The sequence below is a fragment of the Paramormyrops kingsleyae genome, chromosome 19 (assembly GCF_048594095.1).
Source record: "Paramormyrops kingsleyae isolate MSU_618 chromosome 19, PKINGS_0.4, whole genome shotgun sequence".
Taxonomy (NCBI): domain Eukaryota; kingdom Metazoa; phylum Chordata; class Actinopteri; order Osteoglossiformes; family Mormyridae; genus Paramormyrops; species Paramormyrops kingsleyae.
The window spans coordinates 11,694,937-11,718,567 of record NC_132815.1 but is presented as its reverse complement, the minus strand read 5'-3'; the positions used below and the strand labels follow the sequence as shown (position 1 = coordinate 11,718,567).

General features: G+C 47.4%; 1 protein-coding gene across 1 annotated transcript in view; it reads right to left on the bottom strand.

Annotated features, from left to right (window-relative positions):
* Nucleotides 1-17,944, bottom strand: part of akap12b (A kinase (PRKA) anchor protein 12b) — a 40,438-nt gene extending 22,494 nt beyond the window's left edge. Inside the window, exon 1 of the mRNA XM_023836522.2 lies at nt 17,689-17,944. Within this exon, the coding sequence (XP_023692290.2) occupies nt 17,689-17,802 (114 nt within the window). The 5' untranslated portion in view covers nt 17,803-17,944. The remainder of the gene's footprint in view (nt 1-17,688) is intronic.
* Between the last annotated feature and the right edge of the window lie 5,687 nt (nt 17,945-23,631).

Genomic DNA, 23,631 nt, shown 5'->3' with positions numbered 1-23,631 from the left:
TGGCTAGAACAGGCACTCTTACAGGGGGAGGGGAGTGGGGGTCGCTTAGAGACTGATCCCCCCCCCACCCCCAGGGAGAAGCTGGCTGCATTAAACCACCCCCTTTATGACCTCAGGCACTCGGAAATGCACTGAAACTCAAATGCTCAAACACAGAAATGCATCGAATAGTTAATAGTTCAGAAACACACAGAAATGCATAGAACGGCCCAGAATGACCCAGGAAACAGAAAATAACCCAGAAGCACACAGAAATCCAGACACACAGAAATGTGTAGAATAGCAAGGAAATACAGATACGCAGAGAAACACACAGAAAAGCAGCAAAATATATAGATCTACACAAACTGGGGAAAATGCACAAGGACAGTGACACACAAGGGAGTCCTGCTGTTCACAGCGGCTCTGACTCAGCACCTTGTGTTTTGGTGAGACTTGTTTCTCCTTCGGGAATGAAGATGAGATGCTCACTGGATCGATCGCAGATTGGAAGGCGTTCAGGGAAGGGGGGGTGGGGGCAGGAGGAGAAGATGGGGGGGGTGTTTGAGACACAAGACTCAGCTCCATAATCCCTGCAGGTCGTTTTAACCCAGAAATATTCTGAACTACTTTTTGTTCTAAGATAAAGACACCCAAGGCATCTGAACATAAATGGATGTGGCACACAATTCTGTTTTTATCTCCTGGACACTCTCTGGGGCCTGTGCCACTAGCCCCACATGAAATGACAAGCGTCCGTTATATCCCTAGAGTGCTATTATGGAATTCTTTTTCCCTCAGAGGTCTTAATAAGCTCAGAAGTCTGCAGAGAAAGCCTAGCCCCACCCATGACATGGCAGCCATTCCCAGCATTCCACACTCTGTGCCCCTCGCGACTCAGCCAACGCCCCGAGTCCCGGTTCTGCACCCGTCCCTCTGTGCCGTCCTTGCAGGTCCCCTAAAATAATGCAGACAACATTCCCCTGTGAGGCCAAGAGTGCAATCACTGCGTTCACAGCGGCGACTACTCCTCCCATGGAATGCAAAAAAAACACACACACACTCACAATGACTTATATACATTTTTCAAAAATTACTTATAGTTAATGGATCCCGAGTCTGTATTTATCCAATTTTTTTTCTATGCTGCTGATGTGATGTCGTAGCAAACATCCAGACAGACTCTAACTCACGTGGACTTTCTGAAGTATGTGGAGAGTTCGGGGGGGGGGGCTTCTTAATTGGCGGGATGTCAGATGAACCATTTCCTATTCATAGACTGTCCAAAAAAGTGTGTGTGTGTTGTCCAGGTATACATTACATTTTAGGGACCAAAAGTCCTCACAGTGTGATAAAATACCTATTATTTTGACTTTGTGGGGACCATTTTTATAAAAATCTTTAACTGCAATGAAACAAATAAAAATGCCAAAAGAGTTGTATTTTGTTTGGTTACTTGTGGCTATGGTTAGAGCTGGGTAGGCATTAAGGTTGTCATTTTTGGGATTTGGGTTTTGTCCTTTGAAATGAATGGAGAGTCCCCACAAAGATATGAGTACAAGTCTGTGTGTGCGCGTGTGTGTGTGTGTGTGGAGGCACATACTGAGCTTTCCAGACCATTCACGCTGTATAAACACTCAACCTGAATTGTGGCTCCATTGGCAAGGTGGTGTTGGTTTGTGTGTGTGTTTTGGGGGGGGGGGGGGTGGGGGGGCTCAGCTATGCTACTTCATACCATCACAGCTACAGTGGAATGTGAAGAGGAGCCGTCCGCTGATTAGATAATGGCAGAGGGGAGCAGAGTCTCTCCACCAAATGGTTGGAGGGTAACATCAGCAGACCCAGTGTGAAATGCATGCTCTCTGTTTACAGGACAGATTCATTTAGGTTCATAGGGAACGGGAGGGTGCGTCTGTAAAGCAGCTAGCATTAAGAATGCCGTGCAGAACTGCAGTACAGGTAATGCAACAGGAATTAAAAAATAAATTAAAATGAAATGTAAAGCCCCCTCCCCCCCGAAGGTCAGAGCAAAGCTTGGGGTCTTCTGTCCATCCAGTACCCCAGAAGCATGTCTTGGGGGGGATTCAGGGCCTTACTCAAGGGCTCAGCGAAGATGTGGCTATTCTGCTGAGCACGGGACTCAAACCAACACCCTTCTGATCACAGGCCCGCGAATAACAAAGTCAGTTTGACGGTTTCTATTTTGTAACTAATGATAGCTTTGGGCGGGTAAAAAGTGCATAACTGTACTAGTTGTCAATCTATGACATGTGAATGGTTAATCTGGCTTCATGATCACATACACACCCCTCCTGTCACTTGACAGTTGACATTGTAGTATAAGACAGTAAATTGAAATGTAACTTGCCGCATTAAACCAGTCTCATATCCTCAACTTGGTGTTTTTAATGTGTTTATTAGGACCCAAGCTTGCAGTGATTTGTGGACGACCCTCTCCAGCACGGCCCAGAAGGTGCAGGGCAACAGCAGCCTTCCACCAAATCCCATCTCAATTATGGCTGTTTTGTTTTGTTTGTTTTTTATCGGCAACATGCTGTTTTCCTCCTGCAGTCTAAAGCCCGTAGCGTGTGACAGTGTGTGTGCCTGCCTATGCCATCCCGTCCAGGGGGGCTATAATGATACAGTCTACCGGTGATACGGTTCGATAGACGATTCACAGCTCACAGTTCGATACACTAACAATATATTCAACAAAATAAGACAGAAAAACTAAAATCTCAAAGTTCTTCTTTATTCCCTTTAGGCACATACAACAAATAAAAACAGCTGTTTACGATTTCTTTTTTCTCGCAACAACACTGCAGTGCAAAATGCAAAAATAAAATCTCAAAGCAAAACTGAGATTATGCCTATTGCGCCCTCTAGTGTTAACATTAATGCATTGTTACACCATGACCTTCCAGGGTGTGACCCAGCTTTGTGCAGCCTGGGATCCAGTGACCCTGCTGAGGATATTCATTTGGAAGATGGATCTTATACAGGACATTATATGAATACATTTATACCAGCTGTCATGCCATATCCAGCACTCAACATCCATCCATCCATCCATCCATTTTCTGAAACTACTTCTCCTATTCAGGGTCACAGGGGGTCCGGATTCTATCTCGGAGACTATGGGCACAAGGCAGGGAACGACCCAGAATGGGGCGCCAACCCACACTAAATGTGGACAGAGAATTAATTATCGCAGGTTAAACGAAGCCAGCAGATGACCATCTGCCTAACTTGAAGCTCAACGTAGCTGAATCTGTTTCACTTTTAAACATGGAGTGACTCTATTGTCCAGCGAGTTTCTGATCTTTGGACAGTGTCCCCAGAATCATTTTGGACGCAGTGTCGACCAGAAGCTCTGGTGTAGAACAAAACAAGAGAAGATGCCTCACAGCCAGAAAAATAGGCTCACAGGGTGAGTCTTGGTCTCAGCCACCTGGAGACTGAGGCCGGCTTCAGGCAGCTAATGGGCCCAAGTTACACGCACTTACTGCCAGATGGGACGACAGACCTCCTGTAAAAGCTTTTTAGACTGGATCCTTAATATTAATGCTTCTGTCCCCATAAGAAGCCAGAGAGGGGTGAGTAATGCTGGATTAGACTTGACTCCACAAATAATGGAGCCAAACAGGCACCATCAAGATCACTTAACACCCACCCCCTCCCCCCCAAGAATGTGACATGCATCATGTGAGTATTTGTTTGTTATTTCAGGGCCCACTGCACCAGGGTGTCACCGGGGGAGGGGGAGGCATCTGTTCTGCTGTCATTCGTACCCCTGCTGTCCACACTGTGAGGCACCTGATTCTCCACTGCTCGATCTACAGTATAGAGGTAAAAGGTCAATCAATTCTAAATTTGCTCATCCTGGTCATGATTTTATTATCGGCCATGGTTAGTGAGAACCAGCAGCAAATTCAATCAGACACGTTTCAGAGCAAGAGTGTATTTTATGTACTTTTAAATTCTGTCAGCGTGAATGAGGGTAAACCGTGGCGGGAAGGTCCCTTCGGCAACTCTATCTGTCTGCCGGTTGTCAATCGCAATCAACGGTGATACAACTTAAATGCGGTGCTGGAGATTCACTCACAGACCGGGTTTGAACCCACCTCCTTCTGGTTTGCATCAAGCCAAGCTGCCGGCCAACAGCCCTGCTCACTGTGGGCTTTCCTCCTTCAGTTCTCCACCGTATCGATCACCAATAAATCACACTTGATCCCTATTAGCCAAATCAGTTCTATTCATTGGCTCTGCCATCCCATAACTGGCCACCAGCCACCAGCTGCAAACCTGAAACGGGGTCTGATTCAGCCCACAGCAGTACTGTCAATACCAGAGCCCCCCCAAAGTGGTACAGATGGATCCCCATAATTCCTTCACAGGTCCCGGATGGCTGATGAAATGATGGAATCCACCTCCTCCTTACCCAGTGCCATGAATCCTGTTCACACGTTCACAAGGCATTTAAAAAGTGATGCATTTAAAATGTCATTCTGGGCCCAGCTGACACCACATTAAAGTCAAAACATCTTTAGAGTTTCTTTACTATGCCCATTAAAATGCGTGGCTTGGCCACTGTCATCCGCAGGACTGGAGTCTGTGAAAACGCCGCTTCTGATGCACCAGGGCGAGATCCCGTGACCTCTGACCTCACCTCTACAGCAAATAAGAAAAAGGAGTGAGTACCGGTGTCCATTTTCAGTCTCGAGCGCTATATAGGGCACCTCACCGTCTGCGAGAGAAGCATCCTTCGTACTTATTTGGGCTCTGCTGTGCTTTCTTTCCGATCTTGCCTGGAACGACACAGCCTTTAAATTGAGTGCAGCAACAGGCCGCAGAAGCAAACACATTTGGAATAACACCCTTCAGCACCACTGAACTCAATCCTGGTGGGATGAGGCCAGTTGTCTCAACAAGTTCCTGCTGTCCGTGGTCACCCTCTGTTTCAGTGAGCTGTTGTCTTTAATTGTCCAGAGAACCTCATTTTAGGTACGCAATCGCCCGCCGCGTGAGGGACGCCTAAATGGGATACTAGGAGCTCAGAAGCCCACCTGGAAGGCTGAGCTACGGAGAGGCGTCTTTCATACAAACTTGGCCGTTTCCAAGGAGCTATGATTCATGAGCGTGGAGGATGAAGGTGATCCAAAAGATCGCCGACGGGGATTAAGATTTCATACTGGGCTCCTTACAAGAGTCATTATCAGGGCCTACAAAAGTCACACCCCCTCACTCCCCCTCCCCCACTCCGTGGAATTCCAGAAAGCATCACCAGGGCAGGTCCCCAGGAACCATGCGAGTGTCTAAACGTGCATCGCTCAGCAGACGTGCCATTAATCACGGGGGCGTTTTCCCACCGCAATGTGACGCTCTCCATCAGTCGGGATTACTGGGAATAACAAACCGCACAACTGCAGGACCTGGTGTCGCGTTTTGAGCCGAGACGTCAACAGGGACCTTTAAAAGCTGAAAAAAGGATTGTGTTTTGCCATCCGAAAGAGCTGTTCAGTATGTCTGCTAGATCTAGACGCCTGTATCTCCTGATGCCTCTTATGTTCTTTAAATGCTCTTACGTTACACTCCTGGCCCTTGGCAGCCTAATCAAATCTTGCTTTGTTAGAAACTGCTGTGTATCTCCTGCTCCAGTCCTGCTTACACTTGCACCTGGACGTTCACTGCAAGCTCAGCCTCGCCGCACTTATGCTGGTTGACTTCTTGACAGCATGAATGTTTGTAATGTGATATTTGCTTCGCCTGTATTCCACTTTGGACAAAAGCATCTGCCAAATATGTATCGTAATGTAATCTGCAGACAGGATAAGCAGACTAGCTGATTCACATTTTCAGGCTACGATTCTCCTTCGCTTATGGATGCCTCTGTAAATACTAGCAAAAAAAGAAAAGAAAATTAACTTGTAAGAGCATCCAGTCCCCCCCCCCAGGAGGTTCCTAGATGGTTCAGTTCAATGGCCATTTATCCCCCGCTCGCCACTTTAGATCCAGGCCATATATACAGTTTTATTAGGTTCTCACAGAAAAAGCCACATCCTAGACCCAGCTTTCAACGGACACACCAAAGATCGGTTTACACCTTCAGGGGTTTTATCAGCCATCTGTGGAATGTGCCGGATCCCCAGCGGAGGCCCCTTCTCCCCACATTAGCGCAGACCATTAGCTGAGCTAGTCTGGGCCCTACTGGAAGGCTATGAAACACTCCAACCTGAGCTAGGAAGGGGGGGGGGGTTGGGGTTTAAGTACTGTTTAAGAGCTCCTTTGCGAGGCCAGGTGCACAGGTACACGGCCAGATACAGCAGGTAAGCAGACCTACACCCATCACCAGCAGGGTGTGGGTTCAAACCGCTCTTCCTAACCTGAAGAGCTGCTGCAAGTATCCACCTCTAGGGGGAGAAAAGCTTAAACAAATAGATTATAGAACACAAATAAACAGTAAACAGAAAAGGTTTATCTGATGACACTGATTAGAGCAAGGACCTGAACAAATTATGTTACTAATCTCTCACCCACCCCCCCCCCACCCCCAAAAAAAATCGCTCATGGCAGATCACAGCATCTAGGAACCAGAAGGTCGTCATTTGTAGCGTCGTAATTGAGTGTTCATGTGCCTGACATGCAAAGGAGCTTTTCTTCTTTTTTGCAGGGAATGTTATTCTTATAAAAAACGTTACACTTTAAACAGCTTCCAGGGCCGTTCCAGTTCTGTTCAGTTTACCAGGACATTTTAATTCGGCCCAGCAGGACTATGGGTTCTAAACTTCACACAGCTCAGCTTCCTGAGGATTCTTAAGACTGGGGGGGGGTCAGGCAACATTTTCGGGGTGGGAGGGCCTATACCCGACCTTGGCGGGGGGGGGGAGGGGGCGTTCATGGGCCAGCGAACTGGTCTTTGGTCTCGGTCACCTCCTGAGTTTACTTCAGCAGTTGGTCCCAGTACTACCCTGCAACACAGCACGATGGAAACGGCCCTCGCAGCCCACAGCAGGGGCCTCCTCGGGGGGGGGGGGTCAAGATCTGGGCTCCTGACCAAAAATGAAAATAAAAACAGCCCCCTGTTCCTTACCAAAAACACAGGCTCCCTCTCCAGCCAGCTCCCACCGCGTGAGAGGCACTCAGGAACCACTCGGGTACTATCAGCCTGGGCGGCGGGAACACGCCCCAGCACACTACATCACACCACTCGCCGCCGCTCTGCCCCTACAGGTGAAACCATGCCAATCTCGAACCCGACATCACGGACCCACCCGGGAACATTCAGTTAAAAGACGTGTGACGGAAAGCGTGGCTCGATCAGGAGACGAGGATGGACAGAATCGGTAAAGGAAGGGAGCTCCACTGCTGCCGCCAGTCGGCCTCATTGCACGCCATGCGTCTCCGTGCATTTTGAAGGTCCTGCAAAAGGAAGCTGGGAACAAGCGACCCCTTGTTTCGGGAACAGAAGCCCGTTCTGGTTGAGGGGCTGCAGACACCAGAGTCTGTTACACGACTGCGGTGCCTCTCTGTCAGGGAGAATTCCCCGCGCTTCGGACGGATAAAACGATGCTAAAAGCAAGATCAAAAGCTGACCCCATAGCCTGACACCAGGGTGGGGGGGTGTGGCTCCGCCTCTTCCAAAAGGTGAAATCATTCCGAAAGGCACCTGCCTCACACACATTGGGAAGTGAACCCAGGAGATGCCTTCGACCATGTCACACGGGCGGCGTGGCCAAGCGAACCGGATCCCTGCCTCAGAACTTCGGAGCCCCGTTCTGTGAGCACGTGGGTCCGACACAGTACCGGCTCTCGGATACTGACATCGCAGCTTCAAAGGGCTGATAAGAATCCGAAGCTTTCCCAGGACCACTTCCTGAAGCTGTGGGAATGGCGTTCTTTTCCGTTTTCTCACTCTCTCGGTCATGAGCACTCGCACCCCGTCACCAAACGGATACTCAGGCTGAGGCGCCGGTCAGTGTCAGGGGATGAGAAAACATCGCTGGCACATAGCCAGACCCAGAAATGCTGGGATTTGGGCATGGCTCTGCTGTACAGGATGTGGGTGGGACTTTGCCTGGATGAAAAGTCCAATGAAGTTATACTTTACTACATCAAAACAGTACTGAATTAATTCTGAAACTGCACTAATGGCATATAAATTATTTACAAAGACAATCAGGTCATATAAAGTACTGTGCAAAAGTCTTAGGCGGTCCAAGAAAATTACATATAAATGATCTTCATGTTGGTGTATAACTATGACATTGTGTCTGTCAAACTGTGTCAGCTAAGCCATTTCAAAACCTCCAGTATTTATGGCGACTGTCAAATACATCCAGGTATTTTTTTAATCGACCGGAAGCACATTTAGCTAATCAAGCGCACGTTTGGCTAATCGATACTTCACTGACTTTTTAACAATAATTGACTTCGTTAATTGATTAAGCTGGATGTGAAATGTAACAAATACTTGGAACGGCTGAGGTGCCCCTGAGGAGAGGTTTGGCACCTGAAGCTGGTGTTCATCTCGCCATCCAACTAGATATCAGTGACTTTTTAGAGAAAGGAAGAAAATCTTGTTAGTTTTTGTTGTGTTACTCTTAACTTACATATGTTCCAATATTAAATTGTGTGTTTGTTCTGAGCAAATATGCACTTAGTACTGAGATAAATCGCTTTAAGCATTTCCTTTGACTGCCTAAGACTGTATACAGTATATTAGAATTCATGCTATCTCAATTGCTGTTGCATACGCAAAATATGCATATTTTGTAATGAATACTATGACATTCTATAGCAAAATAACGCATTGGTATGCTCTGAATGTATATCACAGGTTTTCTGGTTTATATATGCGTGTCATTTTCTATGAACATTGCTTACATATATTTTCACAATTTAACTTTCAATTTGTAAGTAAATATTTAATTTAAGTGTGAAGAAGACTTGCTTAAATAAATAGTTGCCTAGAAATCAGAGAGTTCAGGGCACTTCTGTTTTCACAAGCGGTTCAGGATGTGCATGAAGCGTCCGTTTCCTTTGTGCACAATCCTCACTGGTGGTTTGAGATCGCCGCCAAAGAGGGGCTCGACAAAACCACATGTCTCTGGTCCGGCTCCGCGGGACGGAACCTGCCTCTCTCCCAAGATTCCTCTTGCGTCAGGAAGAGCCAAACCTTTTTCTTTTTTCATAAATACCCATAAACGTCTTTCTAGAGCCACTCAAGACAATTAATACATCGGTAACCGTTAATATGTCTCAGGAATAATAAGTGGAGCTTCCTGCAAGGCGGGCACTAAAGCCATCACGGCAATAAATTCCATCCACGACATAAACCAGGATCGCGAAGCTGCAGCCAAACCATGTGCCCAGGAGCTTTTAGCGTCCTCAGCTGGGAATGCAGGTATCTCTCTGGTATCTCTCTGGTATATCCTCAAGCACTAAATAATCCATGGACGGATCTCCTGTGAAGACACGCTCCATGCTGGAAGTAACAAGAGTGGGAAGGCGCATCAAGGGTGTCAAGACAGCTAACATCATTTATAAAACTGCCCTGATCGCTTTGTAAACAATTAGAGTAAACACAGCTAAGTTGATTTGTCTCGATGTTGCTAGCTGCTAAAACAGAACACTTGCATGGTTAACAACACCCCCCCCCCCAAAAAAAATGCTTAGCACACTCTTCTCACAACCCACTTCCTCTTTTCCAAGTATGAAAACCAATCCCCCTTTGTTTGCTTTTGCTGAGTATGGAGTTGGACGAGGCTCTCACTGAGGCCACAGTCAGAGGCAACCACAGCCTGGATGCACGGAGAACCACATCAAACGGCAGCCTTGCAGAGAAGGGACACAGGAACGGGGACGTTCTGGGGACGTTCCTGATCAACCACGCCTTTGTCCCCAACCCATGGAGTCTGAATAGGATATTCTAACCTGCCTCTTGCTCACTGGTCGGCTTTGAGACGTCTCTCCAGGGCTGACTGTGGTACTTCTGTCAGTCGAGGACCGAGGCAGGAGGCTGACCTGGGTACCACGAGCTCTCGTACTCAGACTCATGATGGAAGTGCACACACACATACCAGGCAGTCCATATGGCCCTGGAGAATCATAATCTTCTAGCTTGTCCGGAGCAGAAGCCCTCTTCTCTGGACCCCAGCCACAAACTATCGCCGTGAACAATGTGTCTTTCTTTCCTAAAGGGTCCGTACTGGTATTAAGGATTTATTTATACCAGTGCCCCTTTCAATGCACTTACCCATCCACTCTGCTTGTGTAAAAGACAACAATATGGGGTAGAGAGCAAGGATGGGGGGGGGGGCGGGCAAGTGCCAGAAATAAACCAAGACAGACTCAGCACTGCTCGTGAACAGCCCCCTTTTTCATCCCCGATGTGTCCTCTTTCATGCAATATTCATTCACATCTAATGATAGACGGCAGCGGGTGGGGCTGCCCATCCTGAGCAGAACCAGCCGGATCCGCATCTGTATTCTGGCTTCTGAAGGGCAGGCGCTGAACATCCCCCACCCCCACCGCCCCTAATTGCGCTCTAATTGCTGTTTTTCGCATTTATTCTGTACAGTTCACTTACCCCCATGACTAAAAGATGATCTCATTAGGTTGGACAACAAGGAATGGAATCAGAAGGAGTCAGCTCATCCTCAAATAAACCGGTCCCCCCTCTGCTGCCAAAGTGGGGGTTTGGGGAGGGTGGGGGTTCTGTCAGCAGGTCGTAAGAGAGGGGAAACAAGCTATAGCTTCTTCCCATTGCTTTCCTACTGGGGCTGAGAGGGCAACATCACAGCAATGGCTGATGGCCCACAAGGGACACAGGTGAGCAGAATGGTCTTTATAGCAGGCTGATTAAACGCTGCCCGAATAAGCCGATTACTCTGCAAGGGACAAAGGCTAGCCGAATGGTCATAGCAGGCTGATTAAACGCTGAACGAATAAGCCGATAACTCTGCAAGGGACACAGGCTACCTGAATGGTCATAGCAGGCTGATTAAACGCTGCCCGAATAAGCTGATAACTCTGCAAGGGACACAGGCTACCTGAATGGTCATAGCAGGCTGATTAAACGCTGCCCAAATAAGCTGATAACTGCAAAGGTGACAATGAGATCTGGGCAGTAGATCAACTCCACAAGAGTAGGATCTCTTCCTTCCTCATAGCATAGGGCATTCATTTCATCCCCGATACTTTGTGAGGTATGCCATCACGGTTATCAGTTCGCGTGATTAAGCTTCATGCTAATTCAGGAACAGGAAGTTATCTGGTCTTCCACAAATATCAACAATGTTTTTTTTTCCTCAAGTCTTGAGGAAAATCATCGTTTTTCTGTTTTTTGGCTTGACGTCATGGGCGGTTGTTATTGAACCTGAGGCGCGGTGACTGGGTGCCATCAGCTTACCTGAGGACAGGCCGGGGGGGTGGGGGCTCCACCCCCTGCAGCCCTTTACATTGCTCTCTATTCAGCGTGACCTGGACAGATTTCACTTTCAGAAACAAATGCTCATGTCTCTTCATCCCTCTTTATTTCTGGTCCCGGACACAATGTCCCCATTGATCCATCATTTTGTCACCCTTGTTAGGCCCCAAAGGCCACCCCCCTTCATCCCACAACCCCCCCCACAAAGGCTGGTGAGGGGCCCCCAGCCTCTGGCTTCCTGTCCCAGCCCGCCCCGCTCACGCCGCCCCCTTCTGCCCAGGGGGCTGCCCGACATGCCCGCCCTCAATGGGCTCTCTGTTTGCGTGCGGCCAGCCCCCGGTGGGCCCCCGTCCCCTGCCACAGGTTCGGGCTGGTCCTCAAAGCACTCTGGGCCGACGGTGATCGTGGCCTATTACGTAACCCGCAACTCCCTTACATAAGATTACTCTGCCCATCCAGAGAGTCCGTTGTGTCTGATGGGAAGATGGTGCGCACTGTCAACACACACTCAACTGCACAGCCATTAAGAAGAAAGCAAAAGACCGATTAATCAATCAGAACCAAGCCCTGATGTGTCTTCAGAAAGATTTTTTCCCCATCATGCATCTCTATCCAATAAAGGGTATTGTTTCTGTTCAGTGCTACTCTACGAGTGACAAAAGTGGAGTTCAACGTCATTGGCCAAATCAGGAGTCACCTTCCAATCTTGAGGTCCTTCGGGGCACAAACGAAGAGAGAAATGGGGGGACACTTTATCCACCGCCTGCGGTGTCCCTAAGAGCCAAAGCGGTCCCCAGGCAGACGGGGCAGGTAAGTGGGGCCGTCCAAATCGCACCATCCAAGAGTGCTGCACTGCGATGCCACTGACCTACTTTCCAACAGCGAGAGGGGAATTTCTCGCATTCCTCAGCCCGCCGGAGAGGATGTTTATCGGCTGCATCTCCAGCGAAGGGCTCCACGGCTCAGCGGCCATGCTAACGCTTTCGCTGCCGGGTCCATGCCTGGGACCCAGGGCCCGGACTGCCTCAGCCAGGATCAGAACTGCCAAGGTGTGGGCCTCACTTCCGCACGGCCCCCAGCTACAGCGGTCAACCCTAAGTGTGTTGATAAAACAGCACTTCTGGGGCCTTGGAAATAACAGCGTTTTTAACACCACTAATGGGGAAAAAAACCCTATAAATTCAGATATGCTGAGTGATTTCACGTTCATTTCATAACTCATTTACAATGCAACACAGTTAAATACTAACAATGACTTCATAATTCATCATATGTAACATAATATTACTTATTAACTTCTCTAAATTAGCAGGACCAGAATGTGAATCGCTGAGCTTCTGACCATCTGGCAGCGTCAGACCCAAACAGGGACAGGACAGGAGAATTGGGAATAGTTTCCATTTCCCAGAACTTGACAGCATGCCTGTCTCCAAAGCAGTGTTTCTCAATCCGCTCCTCGGAGACCCAGTCAGACCACGTTTTCGCTCCCACCGAGCTCCCTGCCAGACAGTCCACATTATTAACGTGCAGGTCTCTGAGGACTAGACTGGGAGACAGTGCTCCAAAGGATAACTGCATGAAGAGCTTGGGTTATGGTCTTCAGCATGGGTCACTCCCTAATCCTTAATCCCGACACTACAATCAGCACCTCAGCGTACCACAGATGCAGGATTCAAGAATATCCTGTGTTTATGTGCTCTACCCATCAACTGAACTCTCGCTGCGGGGAATCCTGCATAAATGAACCACAAGTCATGTGACTTCCAGCATAAGTGAGCTACAAATCATGTGACCTCCTGTACACATTGCATACGTCTAACACGACTTGCTGACCCATGCAATCCAAGGGCATTGGGAGGGAACAAAAACGTGGACCGTCTGGGGGCCCCGTGGACGGGTTTGAGAAACATTGCTTTAAGCCACGCCCATCTGATCGATCACTATGACATTCGCCCATTAGAAGGCCTGGCAGAAGTAATAACTGTATTATGGCAGAAATGGATTAACACTCCTACTTCGTTAATCTAAATGATTACTGGCCCTGTATAAGATAAACACCTGCACTGGACCAGGCTGTTCCACGGTCCCAACACATCATCCGTAAAAAAATTAGAACCTTAATTAGAAACACCCACCTAGCAATTCGCACCAAAGTCACAACTTTGGCACGCAAAGATATTTAATATTCAGCGTCAGGCAGTACATTCCATGGTGAATCACTGCAGTTGCAATGAAAGATAAAACAGAATAAAAGCAAAAAGTCCCTATAACAGACACCATTTTCTATGATCAGTGGTCCAGAGTAGAGTCATGGTGAGTTTGGAGTCTACAAGAGGAAGCACAGATTTGGATTCATAATAGGGCAGCATTTCCCAATCCGTTCCTCGGGGACCCACAGCTGGGCCACGTTTTTTTCCTTCCAAGCTCCCTGCCAGACAGCCCACATTTTTGCTCCCTCCGAGCTCCCTGTCAGACAGCCCACATTTTTGCTGCCTCCGAGCTACCTGCCAGACAGTCTACATTTATGCTCCCACTGAGCTACCTGTCAGACAGTCTACATTTTTGCTCCCACCGAGCTCCCTGCCAGACAGTCTACATTTTTGCTCCCACCGAGCTCCCTGTCAGACAGTCTACATTTATGCTCCCACCGAGCTCCCTGCCAGACAGTCCACATTTTTGCTCCCTCCAAGCTCCCTGTCAGACAGTCCACATTTTTGCTCCCTCTGGAAGAGCAATCCAGATGGACAATGCTGCAGATAATTTAGAGAAATCAACGCGCTTAAAACACATGCCTTTGCTGCTGAAGGAAGCTGGAATATCCAGCTTCACTGACTCCCCTTCCCTGGAAGGGAAGGGGAGTCAATCAAGCCAACAGCCCCAGAGGCATGAGACTGTCCACAGACCCACAAGGTCACCCTTAAAAAACACATCGGTGTTACTCGGAAAGCAAGAATCAAGCAAAGGAGACTAAGGGGGGACATGATCCAGGTATATAAGATTCTAACAGGTCTGGATGCTGTTCAGCCAAATGGCTATTTCAATATTAGTTTAAATACTAGAACTCACGGCCATTTTAAAATGAATTTGAGAAAGCACTTCTTTATACAGCGTGTAGTTAGAGTATGTAATTGTCTTCCTGCTAGTGTACTGAAAGCTAAAACCCTGGGTTCCTTTAAATCAGAGCTAGATAAGATTTTAACAATGTTTTCTTAATGACATTCCTGTTTACTAATGCTCAGAATTATAAGTTTAGCAATACAGTAACAAAGAAGCTTTTTTGTCCAGAATAAACTGTTCCTTTTCTCTGTAAACTGTAAAATAATGCTTGAAAAATGTTTATTTCGGTAATGGACTGGAATGAATTCTTGGCCACAACCTGGTATCAATGGTGCTATTTTTCCAAGTTAAGGCCTTAGTTTTAATTCTAATATGCAAATGCAATATATTCTAGTCACTGAAGATAACATTTCTGAATACATCCACGCTCCAAATGCTCATCCTGATTAGGGTTACGAGGGCGCGACAGCCCATGCCAGGCTGCACAGGGCACAGTGTTGGGTCACACACTGGACTGACTGCCAGCCCGTCACAGGAAACACACACGCACACAAGCACAAGCAATTCAGAGGCACAAATTAGCCTAATGGCATCACTCTAATCAGCGGGAGGAAACCACTTCACCCAGAGCAAGGCTGTGACTGGCGGTGAAAATTTTCTGGGAATTGTGTAAACTTAAAGCATGTACCCTTATTGTGTTTTACACCAGAGGCTCTGGTCAACACTGCGATCAAAACAAGTCTGGGCACATATACAAACATCTGCAAACATATACACACACTATGGGCATTTCAGTGGCATGAGGCACCTAATGACAGAGGGAGAACATGCAAACGGCGTGCACACAGAGCGGGGGTGAGATTTCAAACCGTAACACCCTGGGGGTGTGAGGCAACAACGGCACCCACCCCCTCCTGATCACGTTATATCGGAAATTCCAGTTTTGTGCTCAGTGACACGGCGTAATCTAGCCAGCAGTTACCAAACACACTGGAATGTGAGCCCGACAAAAACTCACAACCCACAAAATGACACAGTAGCTACAGAGTTGAGCGAGTTGTGGGTTCGCATCTCTGCCGTCACCCCTGCAGGCACAGACTTTCCAAAGTTCCTTATGTAGCTGTTACACCTGCGACCCTGAATGGGGACTGAACCGGCAGATATGTGGCTTATTGGGCAATTAGTCTTTCAACCAACACTGGGGAGACGTCACCTTCGTAACCCAAGTATGAGCTTCACCCTATAAACATCCGAGTGTACATACAATACAAACAAAAACGCAATTTCCATAATGCCGCACTATCCCCGTTGCTCAAACAACCATGAGTGAACTACGACATTATTTTGTGGAAACCAACTATTAGCTTTACTAAGTAACACCGTTGCATGCACTTCAGAAGCAATCAAGCCCGTCTTAAAATAACCATTAAGTGATAAGCTGAAATTTCAAGTGGCCCTCTAGCGCTCAGTGATCATCTCCAATACCCTAGACATTTCTTACCACACTCTACTACCCCTCGACTGAAATGCACGTTTCTATCATTTCCGACGAACACCTTCCTCTTAGGGACGACTCAGACTCCATCCTGCTAAGGAAAGACCTTTAAACGGCCTGTAGACACTCTGCCACGGCGTATATGACCTTCAGGATCATCTTTTGATATTTATTTACTGACACTTACCTGAAGCAATTTAGAGCCATAACTTACAGCTGTCTGTTTCAGTTCAATATTTCACACCACGGATCACACAGAAGCTGGGTCTTTTCTTGGATTTACACAACTACTGTCAGGTTATGAACACACATAGCCTGACCTCTACTGTACCTCTTGCCCATTTAACTTAAGGAATTATAGCGAACAGTTCATCTGTGCTTAAAATGAGAATTGTTTTTATTTTGTAAGTGGGCTGTATGGCTGTTTATAACATGTCCAACCGCAAATGCGTACTACAGCAGCTGTTATAGAAGGCACAGGCTGGGATAACTGCCAGTTTTAACGGTGCAGATCATTAAGTTTATAGCTAAAAGCTTGTAGTCAGACAGGTCCGTGTTTTTGAAGCAGTGCTCAGTATCTCAAACGCGCAGGCTGAGCCGATGAAGCCGGAGTCGGTCCTTTTACACAAGCACAACAAAAGGCTTATTCAGGACGCCTTGGCAAAAACAAACGTGTCCCGCAGGTTTACCGCGCCGTTTCTCTACCGGGATCCCCGTTACCTGATCGCCGGTTTGCAGATATCCGGCTCCGATGACATACGCCGCCCACCTGCTTTCGTTTGTTTTCATGTTTACACACTGACAGGCTGCATGAAATGTGTTTTTCAAGTTAACTGCCTAATTCACGCAGGCCACATGTCAAGGCAGCGCTTAATTAATTATGGTGAGTTGATCTGGATACCTTGTGTTGCCATGTGATTTTCACCCCCCCCCCAGTTCACGTCTGTATTGCATGGTACACAGAGCACATTTAAAAACTTTTAGATCAAGACGACACTTAACTTGCTTTTCGTGTGTTTATTTTATGTTCCATTTATAAATACGAAAAAGTATATCACTGCACACAAATAATGCACGGGCTATACCGTAGCCTAATACGATCAGATAAACATCTGTCAACACGTTACAGTGCCAAGGATGCGTTACAAAAATCCGTTGTTTTCTTCGCTATGTTTATTCCAATATATTATTTTTAGTAGTAGTATTGGTGTTATTAATAGTAATAATATTAATAATGAGTAAATGAAAATAGGTAGGCTGTATAAACGTTTCACATATGATCAAGATCATTATTTTCCATTTACGGTTATGTTTGCCTCTCTGACCTCCGCTGTAATTCCGTAAATCCGCCTTTTATTACTGCGGAAGCGGAGTTGTGCTCCCAACTCCTTATCGTTACGCAGCAAAAAAATAAAATGAAATAAATAAATGAAGAATGCAAAAAAAAATCAGCACCCGCCTCTCATAAGGCACCATGGTCGCTTCTGCACCGCCGCTGGCAGCACAGAAAGGGCTTTGACAGCAATTCCGAGGCGCAGTTTTTAAGGCATCACGCGGGCAGAGGCAAATGTTTTTGCGCCTTTTAAGTGCAGATCGGATGCACTTAAATTCATCTGATTAGCAGTAAGGCGCCCCAGACTTTTTATGTTAAATGGCATCTATTTTGACCCCCCTCTCCTTCCAAAACGCGCATTACTTCGAGAAAAAGCCTGTCCCGCAGCACCGTACCTTGGCATCGGCGTCCTCCCCCTCCTGCACCTCCACCGCCTCCACGTTTTGATCCCCGGCTGTCGCATCGTCGGGACCCTCGCCGTTCCGTCTCGCAGAGGCTGAAGCACCCATGATTCAGTACCGCAGCCTCCCCCCGTCCGGCAGACAAAGCAACGTCTAAGGCACACGGTTTATCCCCACCGCCAGAAATGTATCTGCCGACCGCTCCAGGGATACTCAGGCTCTCAAGTGATGCAAACGAGCTCCCTGCAAACTCTTTTAGGAAACCACCGCCTCCCCCCCGCCCCCAGCCGCTATCACATGTACAGGTCACTGGCACGCCTTGCGGCATCAAAGGACAAGCGAGAATGAGGACCTGGAAACATGTGCGGATAACACATTATTACTATTTCTGAATTGTCTGGACATTAAACACCATACAAACCAGCAGAGAGTAAGTTAATTACAATGTATTGCAAAAATTTCATCAGATTTTTTTATTATAAGAATTTATTATAAGAATTTTGATTTACGCATGCAAATTGTATTAAGATTCGTATTAGACCAGACCTATTAAGGGCATCAGACAAGACATATTTTTGCGTTGTTTACGACGCTTTTAAAATCCATTTTAGAGCTGAGACTTTCATCTGAGCTGTTCAGGTTAAGTACTTTGGTGAAAGGGAAATGCAACAGGGACCCTCGCGGAAGCCAAAACTTTAGCATGTATATATGAATGCTTGATTTTAATCAACTTCCTATCTTATGCACTTGCCCTTAAACACCAGTGTATACAACCTGTCTTCTGAAGCAGACTTAAGGGTTACTTTCAAACGATTAGCAAACAAGTAAAACCAAATAAGCTGAAAAAAGTATAAAGTATATAAGGAAAAACAAAAATGCAAACAATGCTAAAATGGTTTAAATATATCGTCTCAACAGCCCTTGAGCAGGAGATTAAATCAGGTTTCACAGTTCTGTGATGACATCTTTGAATAATGATGGATGGTTTTGTCTTTAGCCGAAATGCAAAACAAGTACAGAAATGCTTGGATATTGACTTCATATCAGCCCCACATGGATCTCCAGAGAGTGACTGAAGAGGCTGTTGGGGTAACGGCTAGTTTCCGGGCGGGCAGAGGAGTTCTGGAGAAAAGGTTCACGGTTAACTAGGAAGTGATGTCACCATTTGGAAACAAGGAGGCAGCCAATGAAAAATTGTTACAGCATCACCAGCAGCTGCTACAGCGCTTTGCAATAGCTCACTGGGGATTATTGAATTACTGCGCGGTCAGATGGAGCGACCAGGGAATCTGACGGAAGACGTACATCCTGATGGTCAGTTTTGTTACGGGAAACAATGCAGTGATGAGAAAATGAGACTTCAGTACTCGCAGTGGGCGGGGTTGGCGTCAGATTAACTAAAATCTAATTGGTTACTTTATTTGTTTCCATTGGGTTAATGAGCCAGTGAGTGAGATCCATCTACCTGTCTTCCAAGCTGTTTTCTTGCACAGTGTTGCCAGCAGCCAATCCCAGGCAGCACAGGGCTGAAGGCCAGACTGCACCCCGATGGAATGCCACTCCATTGCAGTGCACATACACACACATCCACACACAGAATCACACTCCCCAGCCAGTTTATAAAGCAGCTGGGCTTACCGCATGCTCACAGTAGCCCCCTACACCGTATGTCTAAAGGTCACATTTCTACCCTAATTACAAAACAAATAGCAATATCATCCACTTTGTCAGTTTTATTGGAAACATACTGATTATGGTCTATTGTTAATCTACAGGTAAAAGACCAGCTTCGTGAACACAATCATAGAGAAAATATAACTTTGCAGTAACTTAGAAAGATATAATTAAACCCCATACTTTAACCAAAAACCATACTTTCTTTGTTTTTCTTTTGCAGTCAGCTATTTTGTGTAATTCACAGGGGTGCCCATATAGTGTATTAAAGCCCATGATGTAGTGGCGGGAGGGTGTAGTGGTTATCAGTATAGCCCCAGACCTCCAGGTCAGAGGGATTTGAACCCAGCTGTGATTATGGGGGTTTAATCCTGCAGTCCAAAAACACACAGTTAGCTGAACTGATGACTCTGCTTTGCCAGTACTGTGGGTGCCCTGCGACAGACTGGCATCCCATCCAGGCTGCTCATTGACCTTACTGGGATGCCCATTGCTTACTGGGATGGGTGCCTTGTACCTGTGAAACAGGCATGGAAGCTGGGTATTATTTCACATTGAATGTTAAAAATACAGTTTTCATAATCACCTACAGCTACAATTGGTTTCTTTTAATTCAAGATTCAAACGGCTTTTTATAGATTTGAATTGGTTTGTCAAATAAGGTTTTGTCTGCAGATATGCCCTGACCACAGAGTATGTATAGTGAAGCATGCATGACGGATGTAAGAAACTGCCTCGTTAACCCAGTGAACAGGGATTATGGGCGGGGGTTATGCTTCTTGGGCGCAACCCACCAATAACTGAATTATGGGATGAGGGATTAGACTTTCATTGGAAGTTAAAAGAAGCCCATTTTTGAAACACCGGAGAGATCTGACTGTCAGTCCTCTTGTTAAGTATGCAGACACACATCGACTTGATTCCATCCATCCATCCATCCTGGCCAGGATGACAGGTCACTTGATTCTTAATCATGTTTCTTGGTCTGTGAGAGGGACCCAGAGTACATGGAGCTGAACCACACGACACAGTGACAACAAGCAACCTCCACCCAGGCAGAGGGCGGGAGCAGCACTCAGATCCTCAGGTGTGAAGCGACAGTGTTGCCCTTCATGCCCAGGGGGACATGGAGACCCCAGCAGAATCAGGGGGCCCAGCACCTTGTAGGGGTCCCAATATGTACCACCCCCCCCCCCCATGTCATGCTAAATTTATGGGGGCACATTTGCAAGGGGCCCAAAATTTCTAGCTACGCCCCTGATCACACCACCTTCTGTTGGGATTACGTATCTGAAAAGCAGCAGAATAGAATAGTGATATCTTATTGATCCCCATCGCTTACACCACCGTGCTCTCCATGAGACATGTAGTCGCTTACACAGGTGAGAGTAAGCTTGGGGGTCACAGCGCGGGGTCAGCCAGCGTGCACCGCCTCTGGAGCTGGGGGTTAAGGGCCGTGCTCAAGGGCCCAAATCAGCATCAGTCAGCCGGCCTGGGGATTGGATCCTGTGATCTTCCGATTGCAGGCGCAGCCTCCTCACCCACTGACTCACATCCACCCCGCAGGGCACCAATAACTGAATTATGGGATGAGGGATTAGACTTTCATTGGAAGTTAAAAGAAGCCCATTTTTGAAACACGGGAGAGATCTGACTGTCAGTCCTCTTGTTAAGTATGCAGACACACATCGACTTGACTAAGACAAAATATGTGTAGCAAATAACACAAGCCAATTATGTGAAAGTGGCCAAAGTATCCATTAAGTGCCATTGAGTCACTGACCCTTCGCTCTCGCGCGATGATTTCCAACCAGCCTTGCCGTCCCCTTAAGGAAGAGAGGAAACCATTTCACTGACCTCTGGCGCCAAACTCTCTGCAAAGCTCAGTTTCCTTTGGCACGAATACCAGGTGCCTCTGCCCACAGTCTCAGACCCGAAACAGGGGGTGGGGGGTTGACCGTCATGTCGTGAGGGACGCGGAATATGTATCTATGTGTCACTGGCTGGATAATGGAGTATGATTCACCGCTGTGACACGGCCGCCAGAAACACACAATAACTTCCTTCTCCGTGAATCAGGCCACACATTTCGATTCCCGCCTTCTGCCCCCAGGGAGCATGAAAAGAAAGCGGCCAGAGAAGCAGCCGACAGGCGTCCTTCGGCGCTCGGGGTCAAATCGTCACGGTTGTCATGCAAAACACGGACGCTCTCCAGTCCACATGGGCGCCGAGCAAATTTTGACTAAATGGATCCGGAATAAGCCACAGTGAATTAAGTCAGTTTCCTGATAGCAGATACCTGATATTATTCTATTACCCAGTTATTCAAGACGAAATTCAAATTATGGCCAGTGTTTTTTTTCTTATCCCTAAAAACATAGCGGACACGCAGACGGAACGTGTTAATTTGTTTTTCCATTTCAATCAGATCCATTATTATTTCACTTTTTCTCAAACCAAGCTATGTGTGGTGACTTATAGAGTGGATCTGTCAGACCAGAATTACCATGTTCCAGCTGTTACTCTGCCAGGACCTTTTGTGCCTGCGCCTTGATCCGCCATTCGTGTTGAAGCGAGGCCGTTCTGAGGTTGGGGTTCGGGGGGAAAGCATGCACGGCCCACATCTGGATTCCGTTACCAGTGCCAAACAGCGGTTCTCCGAGTTCTTCTTGGGAGGGGCAGTGTTGTCACTGCTCTCTGGATGAAAACGGAGGTGGCAGTTTAAAGGATTGTGAGCTTCAGAACACCCCTGGGGAGGAGTGATCTTCACCCTGCCTGACCGGCCTTAACCGTGTAACCAGGCGGATAGCCGGCTCCCTACAAATGCACGCCCTGCGAAGGAGTTACCCCTATCGCTCTGAATTCTCGGCCCGCCTCCGACACTCTGTCCACTTCACCATCCAGCGCATGAGCCATTCCCATTTCGATTCTATGTGAGTCTTTTTGCTTGAGACGCACAGAAGTCAGGCCACATGCACTGCTGGGACAGAATGTATGCTTCAAGGCCTCAGGTCTGGAGGTTTAAGCGCTGGATGTGAAGCTCTCACAGCGGCCGCAGCCCTCTCAGGCCGCTGACATCAGCACTCTCTCCCAACTCCAGCGGACGCTCAGTCTTCGGGGCCGTCATTGGGCCAAAGCGAGGCTAAATCCCTTCCTCGAATCCAGACGAGGCCCAGTCCAAAGACGGCTTAGGATTACAATACAAATCCCAACACTCCGCAGGAACAGGCCGCTTCATTGTTCCGGCCCCCTGTTCCCACTGCTGTTGGGTTTGTTGAGGGCTAACCCTGACCAGCATAATGCTAACTAATTACCATCAGCCCTTCGTGGGGCCAAACCCCACCGTTCTGATTGGCAGGGTAGATAATGTCGAGGGGGGGGTGCAGGTGGGACACAAAAACCTTTTCACTAGTTTCGGGGGGGGGGCAGCGCCAAATGGTGGGGTTCGAATCCACAAACGAAGCACTTCCTCGAAAGGTTTGGGGGGGGGGTTTGGTTCACATGGCCTGTATGGGCACCCACACAATAGGCAGGGATTACACACACATTCTGCCTGGACGTCCATTGTGTGTGGGAATAACAAAATACTTGTGCCGCCATTCCCAGCATGCACCTGGAAGATCTGATCACAGATCAGAACTGATTGCTGCTTTGACGAGTATTCCTGAGGTCTTCAACATTACAGAATTAGTACCTGGACACCGTCTAACATCCAAAGAGTAAAATCCATATGTGAGATCTGTCCTTGGTACTGAACTGTGCAATTTCAACAAATCGGATCTTTAACTGACAGGTATGATTTTTTTTTCTAATTCATTTTGGTTTTAGTTCAATGCAAATAGACTAATAAATTAAGAAGGACTGGTCATCAAACACAAATAATTTCAATGAATTTGATTATATTTCAAAACACTGAGTAACACGAAAGGGAGGCTGACAGTTTCCACACGCTGGGTCTGTTCCCTGGGACATGTTTTTCAGCTTGGCTTTGGCGAGCGGTCAGTGTTGTCCTTGGAACGGGAAGAGTGCCCGTTTCCAGGGAAGGCGAACAGGGCAGTCAGAAGGGCGCGTGCCCGCGGGGCACATAAAACGGACACGCGCCTGACACGGGTGCGACCCAGCCTCGCCTGTTTCCATAGCAGCCAAGAGGACCTACTTTATGATGCCCTGCTTCCCACGTACGTCCGTGAGCAAATTAATCCATGCATTTCTCCATACTAACCAGCAGTCATTTACCCACAAAAAACACCAGAAATTCCAGGA